Below are 24,010 nucleotides of genomic sequence, written 5' to 3'. Positions count from 1 at the left end.
TGCAGTTTCATGTGGTTGGGTAACCGGAGCCTGAAAGCCACTGGGTTGACCTGTTGAATGACCTCAAAGGGACCCAATCTCCTGGGTCTTAATTTCTTACAACCTCCTTTGAACGGCAACCCTTGGGTTGACAGCCACACCCTATCTCCCACCCTTATGGTTTCACCTTCCCTTCGGTTCTTGTCTGCCTGCCTCTTGTATTCTTCCTTCGCCCTTTCTAAGTTGAGTTGGAGCTGACGATGGATTGCTTCCATTTCTTCTACAAAATGCTCGGCTGCCGGGACACCCCATCTCTCCCCTTCTCCCCCTGGGAAAGCCCTGGGATGACACCCATAATTAGCCAAGAAGGGGCTCATCCCTGTGGACACATTCTCGGCATTGTTGTAGGCAAATTCCGCCAGCGCCAACTTTTCTACCCAGTCATTCTCTCTGTCATTGACATAACACCTCAGGTATTGCTGGAGGACCCCGTTTGCTCTTTCCGCCTGCCCGTTGGTTTCAGGGTGCCGGGCAGTCGAAAAGTTGACCTCCACCTGCAGTAAGCTCATGAGCTTCCTCCAGAACCTGGAAGTAAATTGTTTTCCTCGGTCTGAGACCACCCTCAATGGCACCCCGTGCAACCTAAAAATGTGTTCTACAAATAACTTCGCTGTCTCTTCCGCCGTGACTGCATGCGAGCAGGCTACAAAGTGGCACATCTTTGTTAGTAGGTCTACCACCACCATGATGGCTGTTTTCCCCTTGGACTTCGGCAGATCAGTCATAAAATCTATCGACACTGCCTCCCAAGGTCGTTCTGGGGTTGGTAAGGGTTCTAATAGCCCCGCCGGTGCCCGCCTCTCCCCTTTGGCTCGCTGGCATTGCTCACACCCTCTTACATACTCCCGTACATCTTCCCTCACCTTAGGCCACCAAAATTCCCTGGTGACCAACCACATGGTTTTGTGTTGTCCAAAATGCCCCGCCGTGGGGCTGTCGTGCAACTGCTTGAGTACCCTCCCCCTTAAGTCTCCTTCAGGGATATACAGTGCCCCTTTGTAATACAAAGCTCCATTTCTTTCCTCGAAACCCCCTGGTTCCTCTCCCTCACCCCTAAGACCTCTGAGCTTATTCTGGGCGTATTCATCATTCTCTGTTTCCTCTACCAGTTCTCTTTGTCCCACCAATGCCGCCCCACACACCCAGCGGTCCTCTGGAATGACATGTCTCTCTTCGGGTGCTCCCTCCTCCTCCAAATATTCCGGTTTGCGTGAGAGAGCGTCCGCCCTAATGTTCTCTGGGCCTGGCACGTAACAAATCTCAAAGTTAAATTTGGAGAACTCCTGGGCCCATCTCACTTGCCGTTGGTTGAGCACTCGTGCCGTCCTCCAATACTCTAGGTTCTTGTGGTCAGTGCACACTTGCACCTTATGTTGTGCGCCAATTAGCAGGTGCCTCCATCTCCGGAACGCCTCATGAATGGCTAGTAGTTCTCGGTCATACACCGTGTAGTTCCTCTCGGATTTGTTCAGCTTTCGCGAAAAAAAGGCACACGGTCTCCACTCTGACTCCTCCTTCCCTGGCTGCAGAAGCACCGCCCCAATCGCTCTGTCTGATGCGTCAGTTTCCACTCTCATCGGTTTTTGTAAATCCACATGCAGGAGTTGTTGTTCCGAGGCGAAGGCCCTTTTTAGTTCCTCAAATGCTCGCTCCGCCTCCTCAGTCCAAACGAACTTCTTCTTACTGCTGAGACAGTCCGTAATGGGCGCCGTCAGGTGGGCAAAGTTTCGGATGAACTTACGATAGAAGTTCCCAAATCCTAGGAACCTCTGCACATCCTTCCTTGTTTTGGGTGTTTTCCATTCCAGCACCGCCTGGACCTTGCCGGGATCCATGGCCAATCCCTTGTCTGACAGGCGATACCCCAGGAATTCCACCTCCTTGGTATGAAACTGACACTTCTCCAGTTTCACCCACAGCTGGTTGGCTTGCAGCCTGCTCAACACTTCTCTGACGTCTCTCACATGCTGCTCCTCATTCTCAGAATACACCAACACGTCGTCTAAGAAGGCCACACAATTCTTGTAAAGCAAAGGCCCCAGGACGTGGTTCATAAACGATTGAAAGCACGCGGAGCCTCCTTGTAGGCCGAAGGGCATAACTAAATATTCAAATGCCCCCAAAGGGGTGAACATGGTGGTTTTCCATTCATCCCCCTTCCTTATTCGTATCAGGTTGTACGCCCCCCTTAGGTCCAGTTTAGTAAAAATCTTTCCCTTCCTGACCCTTGTCAAAATGTCGTCAATCCTGGGCATAGGGAAAGCCACTGGTTCTGACACTGCATTTAAGGCCCTGAAGTCACACACAAGCCTCGGCTTGTTCGTGTTTTTTTTATCCACAAAAAACACTGGGCTGCCCCCCACCGCCCTGGACTCTCTGATGAACCCTCTCTTCAGGTTCTTGTCAATGAACTCTCTTAGCTCCTGCATCTCTCTGTCTGACATGGCGTACAGCTTGCCTACAGGGAGCTGTGCCCCAGGGAGTAAATTGATTTGACAGTCAAAGGGTCTATGCGGGGGTAATTGGTCAGCTTCCCTTTCGCTGAAGACGTCGCGGAGATCTGCGTATTGTCGTGGTACCTTCACGTTCTCCGTTACTTCAGTCCCTGCTAGGGTGGCTTGGGCCCCTGCCAAACCCTTTCCCTCTTTGCAGTGTTCTAAGCAATGTGCTGAACCAAAAGAAACCACTCTCTGATGCCAGCCCACCAGCGGATCATGTAACGCTAGCCAGCTCATCCCCAATATAATGGGAGCTCCTCCCAAGGTGGCCACATTAAACGCTATCAGTTCGGTGTGCCTTGCCACCTTCATTATCATTGGGACGGTCTGCAAGCTGACTTCTCCTCCCAACAGCTCCCTGCCATCGATCGTGGTCACCTGCAGGGGGTTGCTTAAAGGGATCGTCTGTATCTGGTGTTCAGCTGCAAACTCTTTGCTCATGAAATTGCAGGAGCTGCCTGAGTCCAACAGCGCCTTTATCTTTAGAGGGTGTCCGTTTGGCAGCTCTAGCGCCACTTCTATCACTAGGGCGGGTTTAGGAGGTTCTGGCGTGGGCACTTTCACTGCTCTTTGGCCTGACTGCTGTGCCCCGACGGTGGCAGCCAGGCGTTGGCTTTTACTTGCTTCGGTATTTCTTCCTCTCTTCCCTCCACAGCTCCTACCATCCCTTGCCATTCCTTCCTCTGGGGGCAGACTCTGGCAAAGTGACCTGGCTGTTGGCAGAGATAGCATTTCCGGGCGCCTTTTCCCTCCTTCTTTCCCCCCTCACTGGGCTTTGAAACTGCGCGCGCGCGCGCTGTTCCGATTTCCATCGGCTCTGCCGGCGGGAAAGTTGGCTCTGGAATGTCTGGAATGCGGAACTCCTTCCAACGTTCCCCCTTCCCTTCCCGCCTCTCCAATGCTCTCGCCTCCTGGCGCGCTCCTATGGTCAGCGCTGATTTGGTCAGCTGGTCCATAGACTCCGCCCTGGGCGCCCGGGAAAGTTCGTCTTTCACAGCCGAAGAAAGCCCTTCTTCAAAAAGCATTTGAATGGGTTCCGCCGATAGATCCCACCCCAATTTATGGATCAACATGGTGAATTCAGTCCAGTACTCACGGACAGATCGGCTCCCCTGTTTGCAAGCCATTAACTGTCTGCGGACCACTCCCTGTTCAATATCGCTGGAAAACATCAGATCCATGGCGCGAAAGAACTTCATCGTGTCCTTTAGGACGTCACTATTCGCTGCCATCAGGGGTCTAACCCAGTCTCTCGCCCCCTTTTCAAGATGCCCAATCACGAAAGCCACTCTTGATTCCTCGTCAGGGAATTCATCAAACTGCAGATTGAGGGCATATTGCATCTCTGTCCGAAAGCCATGATAGTCTTTGGGCTCCCCCCCAAACTTCTGCACCAATCCTGGTACCTTTCTGACGAGCTGGGTGTCTTTCCCCTTTTTGTCTGCATCCTGAGCCCTCCTCTCCTCAAGCCTCGCCGTCTGCAGCGCTAGCTGGACCTCCAACACCCGGTACCTTTCTTCCAGGCTTGGACCCGCTCCAGCTCCTGCTTCTCCGGTTCCGGCTGGGTTGCTCATGATGCCTTCTCCTGCACAAGCTGCTCACGAAGACTGTCGGAATGCTGTGATGGGACGATGAGCTGCTTGTGTGTAAAATCCTAGTCCCTCAGAGTTTGGTCAAGTTTGCAAACCTCTGTCTGTAACGGAGCCCCTTAAACATGGCTCCGTCAGTCGCTGGCAGATTCCGACAGTGGTTGCTTTCGGAATCGCTTCCAACATAAAAGCTCCTTAACGGAAACACGTCTTCTGGACTCTCTGCGTGACAGTTTCCGGCGAGGAGTGGGTGTCCCTACAGGAGGTCCTGAAACCTCCCCACTGTTTTCGCTGGAAGTGTCTCTGAGCCATCCCTCCAGCTCCCTTTCCCTCAGCCCAGCTCCTCTCCCCCTACTGGTTCCCTCTTCAGCTGCTGAGTCTCTCCCAACCTGTGTGAGCCCTTTCACTTCCCTTCCTTCCGATGGCAGTTCCCTGACAGAACGTTTCAGCAGCGGAACAAGAGGAAACTGGACTACAATTTGGAAAGAACAATGGGGGGAGCTTTATTAAAGATCTGAAGCTAAGTGTTTTAAAAAATAATTATGAAAGGAAAAAAAAAAAAAAAAAAAAGCCAGCAAGGAGTTGGGGGAAATAGGCGATTTATGGATTGTAAGAATTCCAGGCGGATAACATGGTTTGGTGGTCAGGGGGAAATTAAACCGGGGACAGAGGGGGAGAACTAAAATCCAAAGGCTTGTCAATTTCTTTTTTTTTGAACTGGTTTTGTTTCATCTATTATACCTTTTATTTCTTATTTCTGATATTTCTATTATGTGGGGTGTCTTTATTATTAAAAAAAAAAAGGGAAATTGTGGAATAAAAATGGGGTGGGCCCTGGGAAAGAAATTCTTGGTTTTTTATTAAGGGTATTGATGAGGAGTGTAGAAATTTTAAATTCGAATAATGGTCTAAACAAATTAAGTTTTTAATCAGAACCGAGAGCTTGTGGAGCCAACAACATGAAAAAGGAATATGATAGGGGTGGGGGAAGGGGGGAGTCCCAGAAAGTGGATATATGAAAATAAGGTTCTGAATGTATTTTAATTCTTTCTTTCTGTATTTTTGAAAATTTTAATAAATATTATTTAAAAAAAAAATAAAATGTAAACACACATTTCTCATGCTTTCTTTAAATCCACAAAATCAGATGAGATCTATACAAACCTGGCATGAAAATGCAAATAGGTTAAACCATCAATCCCTTGGCTGCATTTAAACAGCAGTTTGTTTATTTTTTACGGACATTTCCCTAACTGTTAATTTCCGCATTAAGTCTGAGCTTTCACACAACATAAAAGCTACTTCTGAAACTATAGTGGAATATAGCACATGTTTAGCACTCATTTCTATATTATTTGCAAATAAAGCCCCCCCCCCCCCCCCCGGAAGCAAATAACACAATAATGAGCAATAAACTTGTACTATATTCCACTATAGTTTCATAAGTGGCTTTTTCGTTGTATGAAAGTTCAGATATATACTGCAGAACTTAACAGGGAAAAGTCATGAAAATGGAATAAAGCACCATTTGAATGCAGTCCTGTTGGTTTGTGGGTGGGGTTGGTCAGAGCATAGTTGAGGGCATGCTATGCAGGGAAGGATTTGCAAGCCTTGCTTGGGCAATCTGATAACTGCCTGCATTCCCAGATGAGTCGCTGAGAACAAGACAACAGCAAGTTATATCAGCTGTAAAGGATCCTTTTCGGTCATGCAGCCACACACTTGCATTTGGGAGGGCAGCCAGTCTGCACCTATGAACCTGACCCTGTCTCTGTCACTTTACTGCTTTGGGGATACAGCTTAATGATCACATCATCTCCAGGAAAGCATTCGAGGAAAAGATGTCATTCCTGTGGACTGCAGCTGGTGCAGGGCCAGCAATGCAGTTATACTCTTTTTCTTCCTCTCCCTGCATATAAGAGCTGGATCATGTTTTATGCGCATAATGGATAGAAAGATTGGAAACACTGAATGTTTTAGATATAATTCCTATGGGTGTTTGCAGAAGGAGAGGGAAATATTTCTCACTATTATATGGCTTTGTTTGGTTATCAAAGCTACACCAAGAATAGGAACGTAAAGTAACAATAAATTTATATATTTATTTTATGTCTTTCAGCACCTTCTAAGCTCTGAAGGTTTGAAAAAGGCACTGTTGCCATCTTAAATAGAATTATCACAGATTACACTCTAACCTTTTCTCCAGATTACATGGAAATACCTTATCATGCAGTATTTAATTTCCCCAAGTTTCATTCTGTAATGGAAAATCAAAGTTAAACTCATGCCAGCAACTGCTGTGACATTAATTAAATCTGACACTAACCTGGCACCTGGGATCAAGCATTTTATTCTTTCAGTTGCATAGCTTTTGGTTTAAATATGTTGCAAATCCCTGGCAAAAAGGTGGAGGGAAGGAGGTGTGTTACATAAGATGCAGTCCCCTTGCTTTTATCAAGTGTCTGGGATCCTCATATGCATTCAGCACCTGTTAATGAGGATTAAAGGGCAATTTCTCATACTGTTGCTATTCTCATTATATCTTGCTGCTGGAAAGGACCTTACATTTGCTGGCAAGCAGTGGACAGATATCTGTTCCAAACAGAAGTGACAGTCTTCACGAAGATTACACAGCTGGACAGCTGGATATGCAATGGGATTTTGCAGTGTACATCACATCACCTTGTGACTACTCCCAAAGAAGACAACACACAAATGAAGAAAGCCATGATGCTTGGGCCACAAGGACCATGACCAGATGGCTTGTTCTGCACTAGGACAGAGATGGCCCCTTAGGATACATTCACACGGCCAGCCGCTGGTCATTTTCGCCAGATGGCCATGGACCATTCGTGCAGATACCCAGTCCATTGTGATTTACAGAAAATCAGGGCAATGAACCATTCTCTATGCATCTTTTCTGCATTCTGTGATCTTTGGTACTCCTATTGGTATTCCAATTGAGTTCCTACCCACCCCCTGCATGGAGCTTGTACCTCCTTCAAGGGAGACAACCTGCCTGCAGTTGCTCTATACAGAGGTCCTGTGCTACCCTTTCCTGGTTACTAACCTGTCCCATCTCCTTTATCATAGAAGCTTCTTAAAATAAGATTTTAACACTGAAAATGGGTTGCAACTAACCCAAACACTCAATTTCTTTTAGCAGATATTTAAAGTTGATTATTACCAATCCTAGTATCCCACATAATTTTCTTCCTTTTTTAAACATGACTACTCGTATCCTTAAAGGTTCCAGAACCTTATTAGTTAATTAGTGTTCAGCATTCTATTCTATTCTCAGTTGGTATGTGACCAGGAATATGTCAAACCAGAACATCCTTGTATTCAAGGAATGTTAATGATAACACTTAAACCTTCAAATTAGATTAAATGCTCCTTAGAGAAACTCCTAACTTGAGATCAGTGAAACTGGCACATGATGTTGCACAGTAATCTTTGGGTGAAATCCACTCAAGCGGGAGGTGGTCTTTTTGCCCCACAGTAAACGAAATGGATGAATACTTTATTTTCTATCTAATATATTGACTGTACATAATTAAGTTAATGTAACACAACTGTTACATGGTCTACTGTTCATTTGGAAAAGAGCATAGTGGAACTTATTTGCTTATGCCATGGTGGTAATTAAGTAATACTGCACACCATCACAACACCTTCAGATTCTCCATAGCTTCCCAGACTCAATACATTTCCTAGAACACCTATGGAAACTTTGGTCACCCACTTGTCTTCAGGGGCATTTTCTTTCTGATCCCTACAAATCAATGGAGAAATCTGGCTTTTTTTCTTTTCTCTTTGTCCCAGCAATAGTATCCACATGAGATGGCTTAAGACCACTTCCTTGTATAGGAAGCATTAGTGTGAAACTGAACTTTTGGAGATAAGCAGCAACCCTACAATGGAAACACCATATGGAATACAATACCATGATCATCATACAGTACTTTGCAATAGACCATGTAAGCCTATCCACCTCCTGCCAAGAGTGTGAAATAAGAGCAAACCTGCCCAAACACTGTAAATGGGAGGGACTGACTATAAAGTAAAACTAATAGTATTCAAAATTTCTGTGCAGAAAGATCATATGTGCTTCAAAAAAACACACACAAAAAACCCTGATCAAATTATGTGCCGTTGTGAAACAAGTAGGCTGAAAGAGGAATTATGCCGGTATGTTTGCATAGGTGAGGTATGCATTCCTTCCAAAATAACGAGATCGTAGGGTTAAGGGACTTCAAAAAATAGCATGCTGTCAGATCTGAGTGTTACAGCCTGATCTAAGACTTGCTGAGCCAGCTAATAAAGCTTCAGACCCAACCACTGCTCAAGTTTAAACTCTCCCTCAAGTCAAACACACGTTCAAGTGGTGTGATTCAGGTATGGCTGATGTGCAGGAAAAAAGATTTAAGAGTGAATAAAAGGTAAAGGGACCCCTGACCATTAGGTCCAGTCGTGACTGACTCTGGAGTTGTGGCGCTCATCTTGCTTTATTGGCTGAGGGAGCCGGTGTACAGGTTCCGGGTCATGTGGCCAGCATGACTAAGCCGCTTCTGGCGAACCAGAGCAGCGCACGGAAACGCTGTTTACCTTCCTGCCGGAGCGGTACCTATTTATCTATTTGCACTTTGACATGCTTTCGAACTGCTAGGTTGGCAGGAGCAGGGACCGAGCAACGGGAGCTCACCCCGTCATGGGGTTTCGAACCGCAGACCTTCTGATTGTCAAGTCCTAGGCTCTGTGGTTTAACCCACAGCACCACCCAGGTCCCTTAAGAGTGAATATGTTTTGGTAAATAATGTTTGTTCCAGTTGGGAAGAAACTGACCACAACTGCCTTTTTGCCAGCTTATTTTTGAGGTTTCCTCTGGTCTGCACAAAGACAGATGAGGAAGAAATAATGAGAAAATGACAGAGGAAGCTTTATATTATTATAATACAAGCCACCAACATTACAGATTCTTGGTCTGAAAGGGAATTTTAAACCATCAGACATTGTTCTTAGATTTATTAAAGCATATCTGGTGGCAAACAGGTGGCAAAACCATGGGATGTGTTGATTTGACTGCTACACATGTTCATTTGCAAGTTCATTAGATTTATTAGAACAGGCAAAATTGCATATCCGTTATTTTCAGCGAAGGAGTAGCAAGCAAAATGGGAGATCTAGCAGCTAATATTAGAGAGAAGAGCTGTAAGCTCAGTGGTAGAGCCCTTGCTTTGATGCAAAAGGTTCCAGGTTCAATCACTGGCATCTTCAGCTCAGGTTGGGAAAGGGATCCATCTTAAACCCTAGAGAACCTCTGCTAGTCATGTGTAGGCAATACTGAGTTAAATGGCACAATGCTTAACATTGTGTTTGCGAGTATCATATCTTCCTAATGTTAGAGACCAAGTCCGCTGCTGGTTTACGTTTTTCTCATCTTCCCTTGACTCTTTTCTCAAATCCTTCTAGTTCAGAACAAAAGATCCATCTAGTCCAGCAGTTTGTTTCTAATAACTGCCTGCCAAATGTTAATATGGTATACATCTCCAATATTCATCTTAGCCAAGAAGTGCCTGCTTATGGGTAGATAAGGATTATTCAAAAGGTTCACTTAAGCCCACAATCTGATGCTTTTTTTATATGCTGGCCTCCTGCCCCACTGGTGGTCAAAAATGAACAAATTCAAGAAAGAAGAGAAATAAAACCACACATGTTGTTATTATCTAACCCAGAGCACTAGGTGAGTGGTCTTGTATTTTTCATCTTCCCTCAGGCCGACATCTTACATTCCTTTCATTATGTAGACTGAAGCACTCTATAAAAAAGATTTCATTAAAGGTAAAATACATAGAAAAGATAGATCATTTCTGACCTTCTTTAAACTGTAGGAAGCAATGGAAGATAATAAGAGCACAGAGGAACATGAGCATCTGAGAGCATTAGCACTAACAGATTGCAAAAAAGATATTTGGCACCATCAGCACGGTACTAAAAGGCACTTGTAGAACAAGGAATTGAATCGCATTATGAGACGAAATATCTAGCCATGCATGACAAGGCATGAAAAGTTAAATAAGGTTTCACATGAGTACTAATAAAATACAAAGGGGTGCATTACTCTCATAGCTATTCACTGGTGTATAGTCACATCCATTGTATTTAGGAAGTGACTTCATAAAATTTGCCCACTGGTGTGAATAGAGGAGAGAGAAATTCACTTAACATACACAGCCAAAGTTGCTTGGCAGGGATGAATAAGATGCTGTGCTTGGAATGGCAAAAATGAAAAAGAAAAGAAAGAGTTTGTGCTGAGACACCAACAAGTGTATAAAAAGTTACCAAAGGACCCTCCTAAAGGGATGGGCCTGATCCCCAACACTACAAGTTCATATCTGTACAATTAGGGATTCAATAGGGTTCAATAGACTCACTTGTACTGATTGTAGGGGAAGGGAAACATGGGAGTACCAGAGACATGCCCTCTAATGTCCCATCATTTTGCCTACTTGTATGCCTGTGCAAGTGAAATGGGTGGCACTGAACTGGTGCTGGAATATTGCTCTATTGATCCCTATAAAAACTTGCAATGTACGGGCATTGCGCTCACATAATCTGTTTATCATACTTATTGTGTCCCTTATATTCATAGCTGTATGTACTCTAACCCATGAAGAAATAGATTTCAAGAATTGGAATTCTGTGAAAACGGGTTCACTGGATTTGATGCAGACCAAGTTAGTTGCACAAAGCCCAACTGAAGTAATTGGGAAAAGTAAGGCATGCCTAACTTAAGCCTCAACAATGTTAATGAGACTCAAGTACAACTAATGTGCTCTGGATCCAACACATGGATTCTGACTTGATGACCAGAGCTCTTTTTGTTACAAGGAAGTGTCTTCATTTAGGGCAATTTAAGAACCTGTCTTGAGCAAAGAACAGTGTCTGCTTTTACAGCCAAGACACTGAAGAAAGTGATGTGGGCCTAAGCAGCTCCAAACAATGCAATCCCCACAAATGCCAGGGTACCATTACCAGGACCAGTTCCTGTGTGCTTTCAAATATGCAGGGTCAGAGGGCCACAGCCAAAGCCTCCTGATCAACCAAGGGTCAAACTAGATGTAACAATAATTGAATACACGAGCAATTAATGTGCACTTATGCCCATTTGTTCATTATATAAATAGCAGCCTAGGGTTTAAGCCTTGGGCCTCAGTACCAATGGTGTCACTGGAGGCTTCCCTAAAATGCAAATAGCTTCAGAAAGGGGATTTTTTTGTCAGGACTGTGAGAGGGAAAGTGTTAAAATGCTCCTCACTGCCACACACAGGCTGGAGGTTGACCAGGCTTCCCTGTGATGCCATTTACCTAAACAAAACACACATACTCATGTCTAGTTTGGTTCTAAATGTCCTTCATAAGGGCAGGGATGGCTTTCTGTTCCTCTTGTTTTGCTCGGTAACATTCATTTATTTTACAGCTGTCATTATTTAACCAGTTTTGCAGGCTAATTGTCTCCGTTTCCCTTAAAACAACTTACCAGAAAGCTAAACTCAGACCTATACAAAACCATACACCATTAATAGCCTATACAATTCAAACATTATGTGTAATTGAAGAGAACATAATTGTTAGAAACTGCAGTTGTTAGAGATCCAATTACTATGGGTTGGATAACAACCTGAAAAAATATAGAAAAATATAACTGCTTGGTCACATGTATGAAAATGTAACAGCAAGCATCTCTTTAAAGCAGGGGAAAGTTTCAATATTTGTCAGTTCTAAGATTATACCTTAAATTCACAAAAGAAAAAACAGAAGCCAGTTATTGTTAAAATTTGCTACCCTCTGTTTACCTTCTCTCATTTGGATGAAGTCTGTCAACCACTTCACTCACTGCAGCAAGCCATTCCTTCCCTGATGCTGAGGAAGTACCTCCCCAATTTTCTACTAAAAAATCTTTGGCTGCTACTAATAGATCCCTTCCCATTTTTCTCTTTTGCATTGTAGCATTGCAAGGGTAAATTGGGCCAAATATCAATAGTCACAGCTTGCCTTGTCACCGGTCATTGAAACTGTATTTGAGTTCTGGTTCTGTAACTTGCTCACGCAAGTGTTATGATGCACTAATATTGCTCTGGTATTTTTGTTTCACCCAAGCATTGGAAATCTGCAATCTGCTAAATGCTCCTGAACTGTTTCTTGATGCTTTCCAAGCATCGATGTCCAACACTCCATCTGTCAATGATTCTGAGCCTTTAAATAAATAGCTACCTACTTATCCCTACCTTGAGGCTTTGCTGGTGCCTGAATGAACGTGAGTTAGATGATCCATAGAGCTATCCCGGTCATTTGAATGAAACACCAAAGCTGCTGAAACATAGCTCTTTTGCAAGTTCTGTTTTGAAGAAGCAGTTCTACACCTTGATGAATATGCCCCCTTTCCCCATTTCCCCCCCTAGTGTAAACTGTAAATCTTTAGACTAAATGGTAATACATACATAAAGTGTTTCTTTGCTCCTCAAGAAAAATGGCGCAGGGGGAGTAAGGCCCCTTCAAACAAGTTTAAATCTGCAACTATTCTACTAAACAGCTGACATAACTTCACCGTTGTGGTGTGAAAATCCCATTTTATATCTCCATATTTTGAGCCTTATTTTAAGAGGTGATAAAGGTGCAAAAATTCTGTTCAGCATGCTGTGAAATATCTAAGTCTTGAACTTTAATTAACAGGAATAAAAATGTGTTGCAATGATGTGAAATGTTGCCAATTTCCCGAGATTCCAATGGTTCCACATTCCAACTCTGCACACTGACCTGTTTGATGAAGGTGATCTCTTGCTAGTTCAAATAGACGCATATGCATGTTTGTTATGGGGTTAAAAGAGCCACAGGCAAGAAGGGTGAGGGGTGTCAGATGCTTCATCTAGGCAAGCAATCTTCTGCAGCAACACACCCTAAAGGGGTGAGGGGAGAAATAGCAATTATATTAGCTCATACAGCTAACAGCCTTCTGAAACTTTTTCTCAAAATGAACAATGAATCATCATTCTATTTTTAAAAAAGCAACTCACTGAAACATTATAGTAGACTAACAATGAATGAATATCCTAAGTACTAATGCTGAAATCTACATCTTTATTGAAATAAATAGGAGCCCTGGGGAGGACTATACTATAGCTACACCAGATTTATTTAGTTTTGAAATCTATGTCTTCTCCCCCCACTATATTGTCCCATAGGATCTTCAGGGTGGATCAAATCACGAAGAAAATACAATGAAGTCAAAATCTTGTATGCAAATGTTTCAGAAAAATACTGCATACACACATGGCTGTGTTGGGTATCAGCACTTTTCCTATTCATTATCATTGTCCTCTGCATTGATAGGACCTTCATCAATATGGAATGCTCTCACTTTGCCAGTGCTACATGTCTAGCTCATCATGTGATAAATAACAGCATCTATTTCCATTACAGCGTAACTACAATTATGCATTAAGGCTGCTTAGTTACTCCAAGAAAAAAGGTGTCATTTTTGCAAAGTGGCTGTTCCCCTGGGAGAACAGGAGCTTCAACAATTTGGGAGAATTTTCATTAGGACCACTGGGCTTGTTACATCCACACAGACCCTTCCAATGTGCAATGGTTTCTCCATCCTATACCTGTTTTGTTTTGAAAACAGAAGCTGACTCATGAAATGTGATCACCCTTGTCTCACGTTGTCAGCTCGGCCTTAAGGCCTCAAGTCAGTGTTTTCAATTCTGTGACTTCTCTGTATAATCTGAAAAGAGATTAAAACCTGTGAGGGCAGACAAGCAGCTCTGGATGTTTTGTTCATAACTCAGATTGAGTCTGCTCCTCTCTCAGCCTTTGTCCTGCAAACATTCATCTGAACTCCAAATAGTTTGTCGCTTCAAAACAACAAATATTCTTATATCAGACCTGTTATTCTGAAGGGACCACCACTGTCTATATGAGAATGAACTCCAAATGCTTCTGCTTCAGACTCTTTGAGCTATTCATGCCTTTCAAACCTAACTCCTCCTGTTGCTCAAGTAGTGACTCCCCACACAATCGTGGCAAATTGTATTGTGTGTGGGTCTCGCATATTAAAAAGGTCACCAAGTGGTAATGCCAATATATAGATTTCCAGCAGCTTCCATGTGGCAGTCACAACTTAAAATTTTGATGGTTCATCCCTCAGAAATGGGATACCAAGCCAGAGGCCAAAGTGAATTTAGGGGCTGTTGGCTCTCTGGCCTACCTATGACCAGAACCTGTTAATAGGTACTTGGCTGTCTGTAACTTTTATCACTAGCAGAGTCACAAGTGGGATCACTACAAAATGTTACAGTGTGGAGGGCTGCTCTTCAGTATTCCAACCACTCGACTCCGATCTGGTTTTCCATTTCACCAATCCCCAGGCAATTTGCATTTTGTGGCCACTGAGTATGCTCAGCGCTCATTGGACTTTGGGGGGTTTCCCCTCTTAGGGTGTCTTTCTTAAGATTTTTATTTTTTTTTACTTCTGCAAACTTTGGGGTTCACCAAGGCAGCCTTTACCTCCTTCTCCTGCATAGGTGGTGGGTGTTTTGGCTACATTACATCAGAAAAAAGAGAACCATGATATTGGAGAAGAAATACTTACTGCCTGGATGACTGGAGCATGTAAATTACCGTAAGTCACACTGTATAAAAACAAGACATTCACATGCCCTGCACCCAAGAGTCCCAATGCATCCAAATACTTTGTTCTCAATGTAGTTGATCTGCTATGACTGCACTCATCCAAAAAACCCACCACCACAACACTCAATAAATAAGTGAATGTACACACGTTATCTCTCACAGAGAAAATTAATGGAAATCTAATTAAGAATACAGGATGCTGGGAAGCAGCAGCTTTTACTTTGTGACTGTAACAGCAAACAGTGTACATTAGGGGGCCATTAACAAAGGTCCTGAAAACAGACCCCTTCGCTTAAAAAAAAGAAAAGCACTTTCAAGCTGACAAAACCTGCTTAGATGTCAAAGTAAGAGTCAATTTGCACCTTTCCAAAGACACTTACAGCACCCTGAAATAAACTCTGCATTCAAAGTTTAGTCACTGAAGAGACCTCGCTGGATTTGTTCCTCATTAATTGCCCCTTGTTAAGTAGACAAGTCAGTAACTGTGTCATGGAAAATGAAAGAAAGGAAAAGCAGAGCAATGTATGTAAGGGGGTGAGGTGTGAATAGAGAGAGAAGGAAAAGTAGAGGGCAGCTGGTCAAGAAACTTGTGTATAAGTGGGAAAGGCAGAAAAAGGAGAGCATATCTCCCTTCAAATACCGTCATGAAGGCTTCACTCGGCATAGGATTGTGCTTTTGTCCTTAGCACGCCCATTGTCATACAGATCGTTTACCTCATTTCCTGACACCCACAGGTTGAGCATGGATGTCTGCATTGAGGAAACCTATGCAGAGACTCCTGGGAGTAGGCCAGAGAGTCAATAGCTCTCTGTAGGGGCTGTTGTAGGGGCTTCCATTGCGCTTGATCCATAAGCTGCAGTTAGTGCAGAATGCTGCAGCACAGCTGCTGACAGGAGTGGGACCCAGCCAGCATAGAACGCCTTTGCTCAGAGATCTCCACTGGTTGCCAATTTGCTACTGGGACAAGTTCAAGGTGTTCCTATTAGTACATAAAGCCTTTAAAAGTTTGAGACATGTTTACTTATGGGATTGCCTTCCCTGTATATTCCCAGTTGACTGTTTCCATCTGCAGAACTTGCCCTGTTGCAGGTGCCACATAATACTTGCTCCTCAGTTGTAATAAATCATTCTTTCAATGTGGAAGAACCAATGTGATGTGGATGGAAGGCCTGGCAAGGGAACCAGTGAGATAACAGTGGGAGACAAAGCAGCTACAGCATCAATATTCAGATTTATGTGTCCAATATCTGACTTTCAAGTAGGCAGTCCTGATTTAAGTGGAAATCATTAGCATCTATTTTTTTTACCCTTACTCAAATAAAAGATATTGTGAAACCATCTTCCAGGTCTCTGTATCTTCTGGAATCAGAGAACTGTAGAGTTGGAAGGGATCCTGAGGGTCATCTAGTCCAGCCCCCTGCAATGCAGGAATCTTAATGAAATCCTATGTACATGACTGGTGCCTTCCAACCTCTGCTGAAAAATTTCCAAGGAAGGAAAATCCACCACCTCTCGTGGGAGTCTGTTGAACAGCTCTTACTGTTAGAAAGTTCTTCCTAATATTTAAAAGGAAGTTGCTTTCTCTAAAAAGAAAAAATGACCTGATGGGTTGCTGCTTCTATTCTAAAGCCTGTTTTTAGAACAATCTGCAGGAGGCTGTACACAGCTATATAGCTACCCCTCCAGCTCAGAAAGGGGAAGTAGGCATCTACCAGGCAAATGGAACTCCCAGCAGGCGCAGGGGCAAACTATTGTGACTACACTGTTCTACTCTACCTCAGAGCCAGAGACGATTTTAAAAATGGCTCTTTGGCTCTCAATAAGCACAGAGCTAAAAAGCAGGCTTCCGTCTACATTTGTGGCTGGGGAAGGGGCAAGAGTCATTCTTCCCACTCTGGTTTAAGGATTCATCTTGCTCACCAGAGATTCGCTGACGTCTCACCATGGCAAGAGGGACAAGTAAGAATTTGCAGCCCCAGTCAGGAATCATTTCAAAGCTCCTGACCTGAACTACTTAATTTTCAAATAGCTGTTGTACTTTCAAATGCTGAAAGCAGTTTCTTGCCACACTGCTTACAAACTGTTTTTGGTTTATTTGTAGTGCAGTTATCATACAAAGAGGATACAGAGATCTGCCCGTAAGCATTAACTTGAAACCCAGGGTTTGAACTTCTCTTACAAAGGCTTCTAGTAAAAATGGGGTATTTGGAATTCCAGATACAAACCAACCCTCAGGAAATCTATTTTAAGATCAGAGATTATTTTATTTCAAAATCAAGATGCACAAGTACAGCATCAGAAAGGAGGAAGGCACACAGCTGTAAGGTTTACTGCTTCAAAGCAATGATTTGGAAATACTTAATTCTCTTTGATCGTTGCAGCGCATCAATAATGTGTCTGCAATGACAATGAAAATGAAAGAAATGTCTCTAGCTAAAAATAGCCGACTCTGCTCACTAAGTACATAAACTTATGTACCCACATGGCTCTAGAAATCCTACCGGGGGTGTTGGCCTGTGCCCCTCTCGATGTAGCTGGACTAGAAGTCAACAACCCTTGATCACTACCCATGTCAGTCTCGGTTGATCAGAGCTGGAGTCAAAGAGCATCTAGAAAGCCACATGCCAGCCAGCTATACCTTGCATACATCTCCCATTTGCAAGTTCTTGCACGCTGAAGCCAAAGCCCACACTCCACCCTGAATCTGAAGGCCAAACAAGATGTGACAAGGCAGCCATGTATCTCAGTGTCTGCCCTGTTCATACATAAAGCAGAGCTGGGTAAGGACCTATTCTTCACATGAAAAGGACCGTATGAGGGAGGAAAGCCAAACTCATCACCCTGCTCTCTTAAACTATTGCACTTTTAAGCTGCTTCTTCCCAGTTGAGATCACTTCTGGTGGAACACAGCAGGTAAGGTGGAGGAGTGAGTTTTGCTCCCCCACAGGCATTTTACGGCAAAGAGGATTCTTCAACTTTATATGCTAACGGAGCAGACGCGTGGATGGCTGCTCTGCCTTATCTAGTTTGACCCTGAGCACAGCTGCATTTTCAAGGACCTTTATTAACGCAACAAAGTGAACTGTTAAAACTGGAGACTGTGAAATGTGCAACCATAGATGAAAACATGGTACACTGTATACAAAGTCCAGTTTCTTATATAGCACAGGAACAGTTGAAATTAAAAGGGGGAGCTTTACAAGCTAGTACTATGCCTATGAGGTCTGTCAGATTTAAATATGACTGACTAGATTGTATAAAGTTTAAATATTCCTTACAATTCCCGATTATTTACCGTTTAAGCAACGCAAGCGTAAGTAGACCGGCACACACCCAACATACCACCTTCAAATAAGGTCCGTTTAAATCAGAATTCCCAATATATCCAAACCAGAGAACATTGGTTTTACTAACTGGGTACTCAGTCAGTTCTTAAACCATAGATTCCTCCTAGTTTACATCCTTGTTCATAAAGCAACATGGCCCGTACAGACAGAACAGGAAGCAGCCCTGGAGTGAAGCCAGCACTCAAGGTGACGTGACTAGGTAAAGATATGCGCACACAAGTCTGACACCCATTCTCAGTTTGCTAAACTAGGGATGGGGAGATCATACAGACAACTAAAAAAAAACTGAGCCAGCCTAACTACACATACAATCAAGTTCCATAGCCGTGGAGACACCATAGAGAAGGTCCTGTTCCATGAGCCCACTAACTTGTCTTTCAAGGTGAGAACCTAAAAAGCAGGGCTTCTGAAGTGAATCTTAAGGCACAGGTAAATTGATATGGGTGCAGGGAATGCTAAAATACTCTGGTTTAAAAATATTCAGTGTTTCAAAGGTCATCACGTTTTAAATTTGGGGCCAGAAACACAGTGGTACAGCATAGGTTGCTTCAACCGCCTGGCTCCAACAAACAACCTGAAGGCTGAATTTTGTACCAGATGAAGTTCCAAAACCATGGACAGCATTGCAGTACTCCAGCTTGAACATTACATGGGTAACTGAAGGAAGGTCCATTCTCTTCACACAGGTGAACCAGCTGAAGCTGGTTAAGAAGGACCCCTGGACCACCACCGTCAGCTTCAACCTCACCAACTCACATCAAGCCCAACAGCATTCCTGAACTGCGAACTTCCAAACACAAAATCACCATCAGCATAATTATTACCCTAAAAAATAATGGCATTGAACTAGTGATTGAGTCAAAGTTCAAATTAGGAGTCATTCGGGAATATGAATTGCCACAGTTCATAATGCCTCACTCCACTATAAGGCAAGCCTTCATCCTTCCACATTTGGTCACAGGCTTCTGCTTCTTAGCACTGGGGCTCACCCACCACCAAAATAGCAAGGAAGCAGTCCTTAAAAGGTTTGGAAGAAAATGTCTGTTTATTTACAAACATACTCCAGCTTAATGACGTAGAACACTTCTTCATCAGAGGCAGCTGGAACACATTCAGAAACTACCATTCAAACACTGTAGAATTTTACACTTTAAAAATATATATAATGCATTAAGTGTATGCCATTTAAAAAGTTGTTGTTGTTAAAGAATGCCCATGATATCTTGGTTTACATGTACACATTGAACACTATTCTTCAAGGACTCTTACAATTCAATCCTATACATATTTACTCAGAGGTCCCATTGAGATTAGTGGGGCTTCCACGCAAGTAATTGAGAAAGCGTTGCAGCATAACAACACACTATTCTATGAATGTTCACAATTATAGGATGAATGAAACAACTAATGCACCATAACAGTTAATAACTATTATATAGTTAACTCATTTTTTCTGTTATAAATAAATTGCAGTGTTCACTTCTACTTGTTATGTATTTCAGTTATTTGCCTTTCATGACTTCCCAAAGTGGCTTACATTAAAAAGAAACATTAAAGCATATAATTCAAATTACAATAAAAGTAGTCAATTTAAATAACCCTAACAGAATAACATTCAGTGAACATTACCAAAATCCCCAGCTGCAGCCTATACAAAAAAAACATTTCAGTTAAAGAGAAGAAACCTTTTTAATTTCTTGCAAGATTAATATAAGAAAGCAAAAAAGCAAAACACACCTAGCCTTAAAGGTCACTTCATCATCTTGAATGAGGAGTTCCTTAGGATAGCAACCAATATAGCTGTCTACTTGTGGAAATCAAGAGTTGTCCATTGTCAACATAAAACTAGGGGTTTAGGCTATCATCAGCCAATATGTTACATATTTTCACATTCTACCATTATGACCTGGATGGTGCTCCAAGTTCATGGTGTTTTCAACACTTCAATGAGTCCAAATTTCACAGGTCAGCAAAGTGTCCCCTGGCCAAACACATGGACAAACATCCCAGAAGCTATTTCCAATTAGTTTGAGAAAAGGTGTGTTTGTGTGGGAATCAAATGTTGTGAGAAAATGTACATAAGTTCTTCCTGCATCACTTCTATTCCTACAAGGTATCAATAATAAATGATGTTACCTCAGAAGGTTCTGCTGAAAACAGTCAGTAATTGGAGACATTTATGATTAATTACGAGAATCTACAATATAGTGATGAGCTTGCATTTTAATTTTTGAGCTTCCTGAGTGGGCTGTAAAATTAGTAAAATGAAGGGCAAGAAACACACAGATACAGTGGGCTGAAAGGAAGCAATGCGATGGGGAGGAGAGGGGCAGAAAGCCTTTATTCTCTACATAATAATAATAATAATAAACCACTGGGATTCTTATATCAATAGACCATTTGACACTGCAGACTTCTTCACAGATCCTTTGCTAGAGACTATCTTTTACAAGCACATTGTAGTACCTGTTGCGAGGCCTCAGAATTTTCCATTTGCAAGAACCATCTAGCTTAAAGGGATAACAATATGTAGATGGTGAGGGAAACCTCTTCATACCCAGCAATACTGATTTCATAATATATTATGACTTGGTTGGAGAGCCTTTTTTTATTTAATCAGTTTATTTAATAAAATTTGTCAATTTCCCATAGAATCAGAAAAATCAGGAAGAGAGTAACCATTATGCTCAAATACTCAGCATGTAGAGCTGAACTGCAGACCCCATTACATGGTATAATTAATCAGGAGTTTCCTGATGTGCCCATTTTGTTCTCTGAAACAAGCTCCTTAACATTTCCAAAAGCAAAGAACATACCACCTGCTATTTTACTTCGTTTGAAGTAGATATGTATCAGATTACATTGAAAATAACAGAAAAAGTAAATGACCACATACAAAAGTTTCCCCAAAATAATTAGTTTTTGAATTTGACACTGAGATTTCCAAAACTTCTCAGGGGGAGAGGGAATACAGAGCCTCAATTTTAGAAGTGTTTGCACACATTTTACATTGGCAACTTTTTGATTAGAATTCTATACCATAGTTGCAAATTGCTTGTTTCCTACTAGCAATTATTTGTAATTTGTTCCTCATGAAGAGCATAAATTAGCTAGGTCTGAACTGTGAACTGCCAATATTAAATAAACACCTGCAGAGGAAGGAAATGACTGTATGTGACGTGTTAATAAATACAGTCTACTTTGTATATATGTAGTATATATTATTACCACACAATGTAATGAAAAAAAGACTACTGCAACAGGGGAGACAAAATTTCATTTTTCCTTAATATGTATTTCATAATAATAAGACACTACTCAGGGGTGAACAATACATTACATGCATATGTTTTGTGTGTGTGCTTTAAATGAAAAGGAACCAGGAGTTAATAGTACTTAACCTCTTCCTTACTCATTTTCTCCTCCAAATTATATCTCCCCACTACTGCCACAATGGCTCTTTTCTACCCTGCAGAATTCTAGGTGTGAGCTTAGCTTTATAAACACACACATGAAATCTGATGGAAGCAAATTCAGCTGGGTTTTTTTTACATGGGGGGAGCTGCGAAGGAAAGGATTAAGCAGCATTCAATTTTTCTTTCTTTTTCTCTTTCTCTTTCTCGCGCACTATTTTCCAGCGCAAGAGATGCTATACCTCCAGAAAGTATCCCATTTACAATGTTGCTCTCACCAAAGCAAAATGGTGACTGGGAAGGCCTATCTTGAAAACTGCATATGTTCACAGAACCAGAATGACTTACTTCACTTAAATTAATTGGAATTAATTGGAATTATAATCCATTTCTATGGACCATCATTCCCACTAAAATCTGCCCCATGTAACATACCACATTACCACATTAACTATACTCACGAGCCTGTATAAAAAAGTGTTACAGACTAAAGGTCGTTTTCAAGTGTCTTGTGAAAAACACAATATATTTTAAAGATGTACGGAAAAATAAAAAAAATACAACCAGCCAAGAGTTTCACCCATAGAGTACAGTATTAATCATGCCATACTGAATGAATTCAAACAGTTTACAAATGATATACAGCAGAATAATTTTAATACCTTTGGGGTTAAAAATGATAGTGATTTAACAGCATACACCACATTACCGTTGTAGCACAAGAATAATAATAGTCTCTCCAGATGTAATTTTCATTGCAAAGGCTATAAATACTCAAATTGTTGGTATTTAGACCCAGGATTGTTCTTACCACCAACATTCACCTCCATAGTTTTAAGGGCATTCATCTACTGAACTAACATCACTTTCCCTCCTTAAAATGTACTAGTCCTACTGACTTCAGAATGTATAATTAAGCTATGAGCCTTTGAAGAAAATATGGGCATATGTTAAATTAATTTCCCATTCAAGCACTAACTTCACAAAATGCATAAAGAATTCAGGTCATTACTTGAGGCAAGGAATCTGCAATGCAACCTCTGGATTAAAAGTAACACACCAACAATTAATTATGATCTCCCAGAATCAGATGCTAAAATACTTCGTTTTAATAGCTCAGAAGAAAATAATAAAAATACTTCACATACTGTATCAACCTTGCAGCACAATCCTGTGCTCGTTTACCATTGGGATTACATCGGAGTAAGCATGGCCAAGAGTACACTGTAAAAGGTCTATCAATGACAAGTGTGCACTGACTGGGCCCCTGATTGTATGTTCAGTGATGTGTGGGCTTGTTTGCAATCCAATAAGTGAGCAGAAGCTCTTAAACCAGATGGGTTCAGACACCATAAGCGTACATGGAAAGTTATACAGTATTTCGCTTCTCTGTGTATCACTTGACATTGAACTGCACTTCCCATTTTGAGCTCACTACTTGGGTGAAATCCTTTCCCAGCTCCTCACAGTCTGTTCTCACTATACTGAACTGTCACCACAGAACTTGACTGCCGCCTCAGGTGATTTATGGAGACTTTAAAAAAGACTGGTCCCAAGAGAGATCCTGGGGGTATTCTGCCTCCCTCTTGTGAGAAATGCGCATTCATCCCAGCTGCTTGCTGTTCTTTAACCAGTTACTGACCCACGAGGCACTCTCCTTTTATCCTATGCCTGCTGCTATGTTCATTCAGAAGCCTTTGATGTGGGTCTTTTTTATATACAGTGGTACCTCGGGTTACATATGCTTCAGGTTACATACGCTTCAGGTTACAGACTCCGCTAACCCAGAAATATTATCTCGGGTTAAGAACTTTGCTTCAAGATGAGAACAGAAATCATGCTCCGATGGCGCAGCAGCAGTGGGAGGCCCCATTAGCTAAAGTGGTGCTTCAGGTTAAGAACAGTTCCAGAATAAGCATGGACCTCCAGAATGAATTAAGTACTTAACCTGAGGTACCACACAAGCACTAAAGTGCATATGCTGCTTCCAACACTTAAATGACTAATAAAACTGAACCTGGGGTTCATGCAGAATCGCCTATTTTTGCACTAGCCGAGCAACTTGCCCCCCTACCCACCCAATGACAAAGTTTCACCTGTACAGGAAACCTCTCTGTATTCACGGGCCAGCAGCAGCAGCAGCAGCAGCAGCAGCAGCAAGCCAGTTACTGTTACTTCTTGCCTGTTCCATTTTCTGGCCAGCTGCCAACGGGGGACGGGAATCCTACAATAAAATTAGTGTCTGTATTCTGCACATGCTCGTGAGCACGTTCCACGCCCCCACCTTAAGATTCGTATACGGAGGACAGAATGAGACCTTCCTGCTGTTACAATCGCTGCCGCCAGCCTAGCACGAGACGGTCGCAACCAGAAAGCGCTGCGCGCGCCGCCTCAATAGCGAGCCTGAGGGGGGAGAAACACACGAGACCGC

At 42.5% G+C, this 24,010-nt stretch overlaps 1 protein-coding gene across 7 annotated transcripts in view; it reads right to left on the bottom strand.

Annotated features, from left to right (window-relative positions):
- NMNAT3 (nicotinamide nucleotide adenylyltransferase 3) overlaps positions 1-24,010 on the bottom strand; it is a 40,837-nt gene that overhangs the window by 16,597 nt on the left and 230 nt on the right. Inside the window, exons 1-3 of one of the 7 annotated variants that reach the window (XM_081007005.1) lie at positions 23,897-23,991; positions 13,792-13,910; positions 12,944-13,083 (exon numbers count right to left, since the gene is read on the bottom strand). In XM_081007005.1, coding sequence (XP_080863131.1) covers positions 12,944-13,052 — 109 coding nt within the window. In that variant the 5' untranslated portion in view covers positions 13,053-13,083; positions 13,792-13,910; positions 23,897-23,991. The other 6 variants (XM_081007006.1, XM_081007004.1, XM_081007007.1 and 3 more) reach the window with 6 other exon arrangements.

This window comes from Podarcis pityusensis (genome assembly GCF_964106645.2).
Source record: "Podarcis pityusensis genome assembly, chromosome: 5".
NCBI lineage: Eukaryota > Metazoa > Chordata > Lepidosauria > Squamata > Lacertidae > Podarcis > Podarcis pityusensis.
This window is presented reverse-complemented; position numbering and strand designations above follow the sequence as displayed.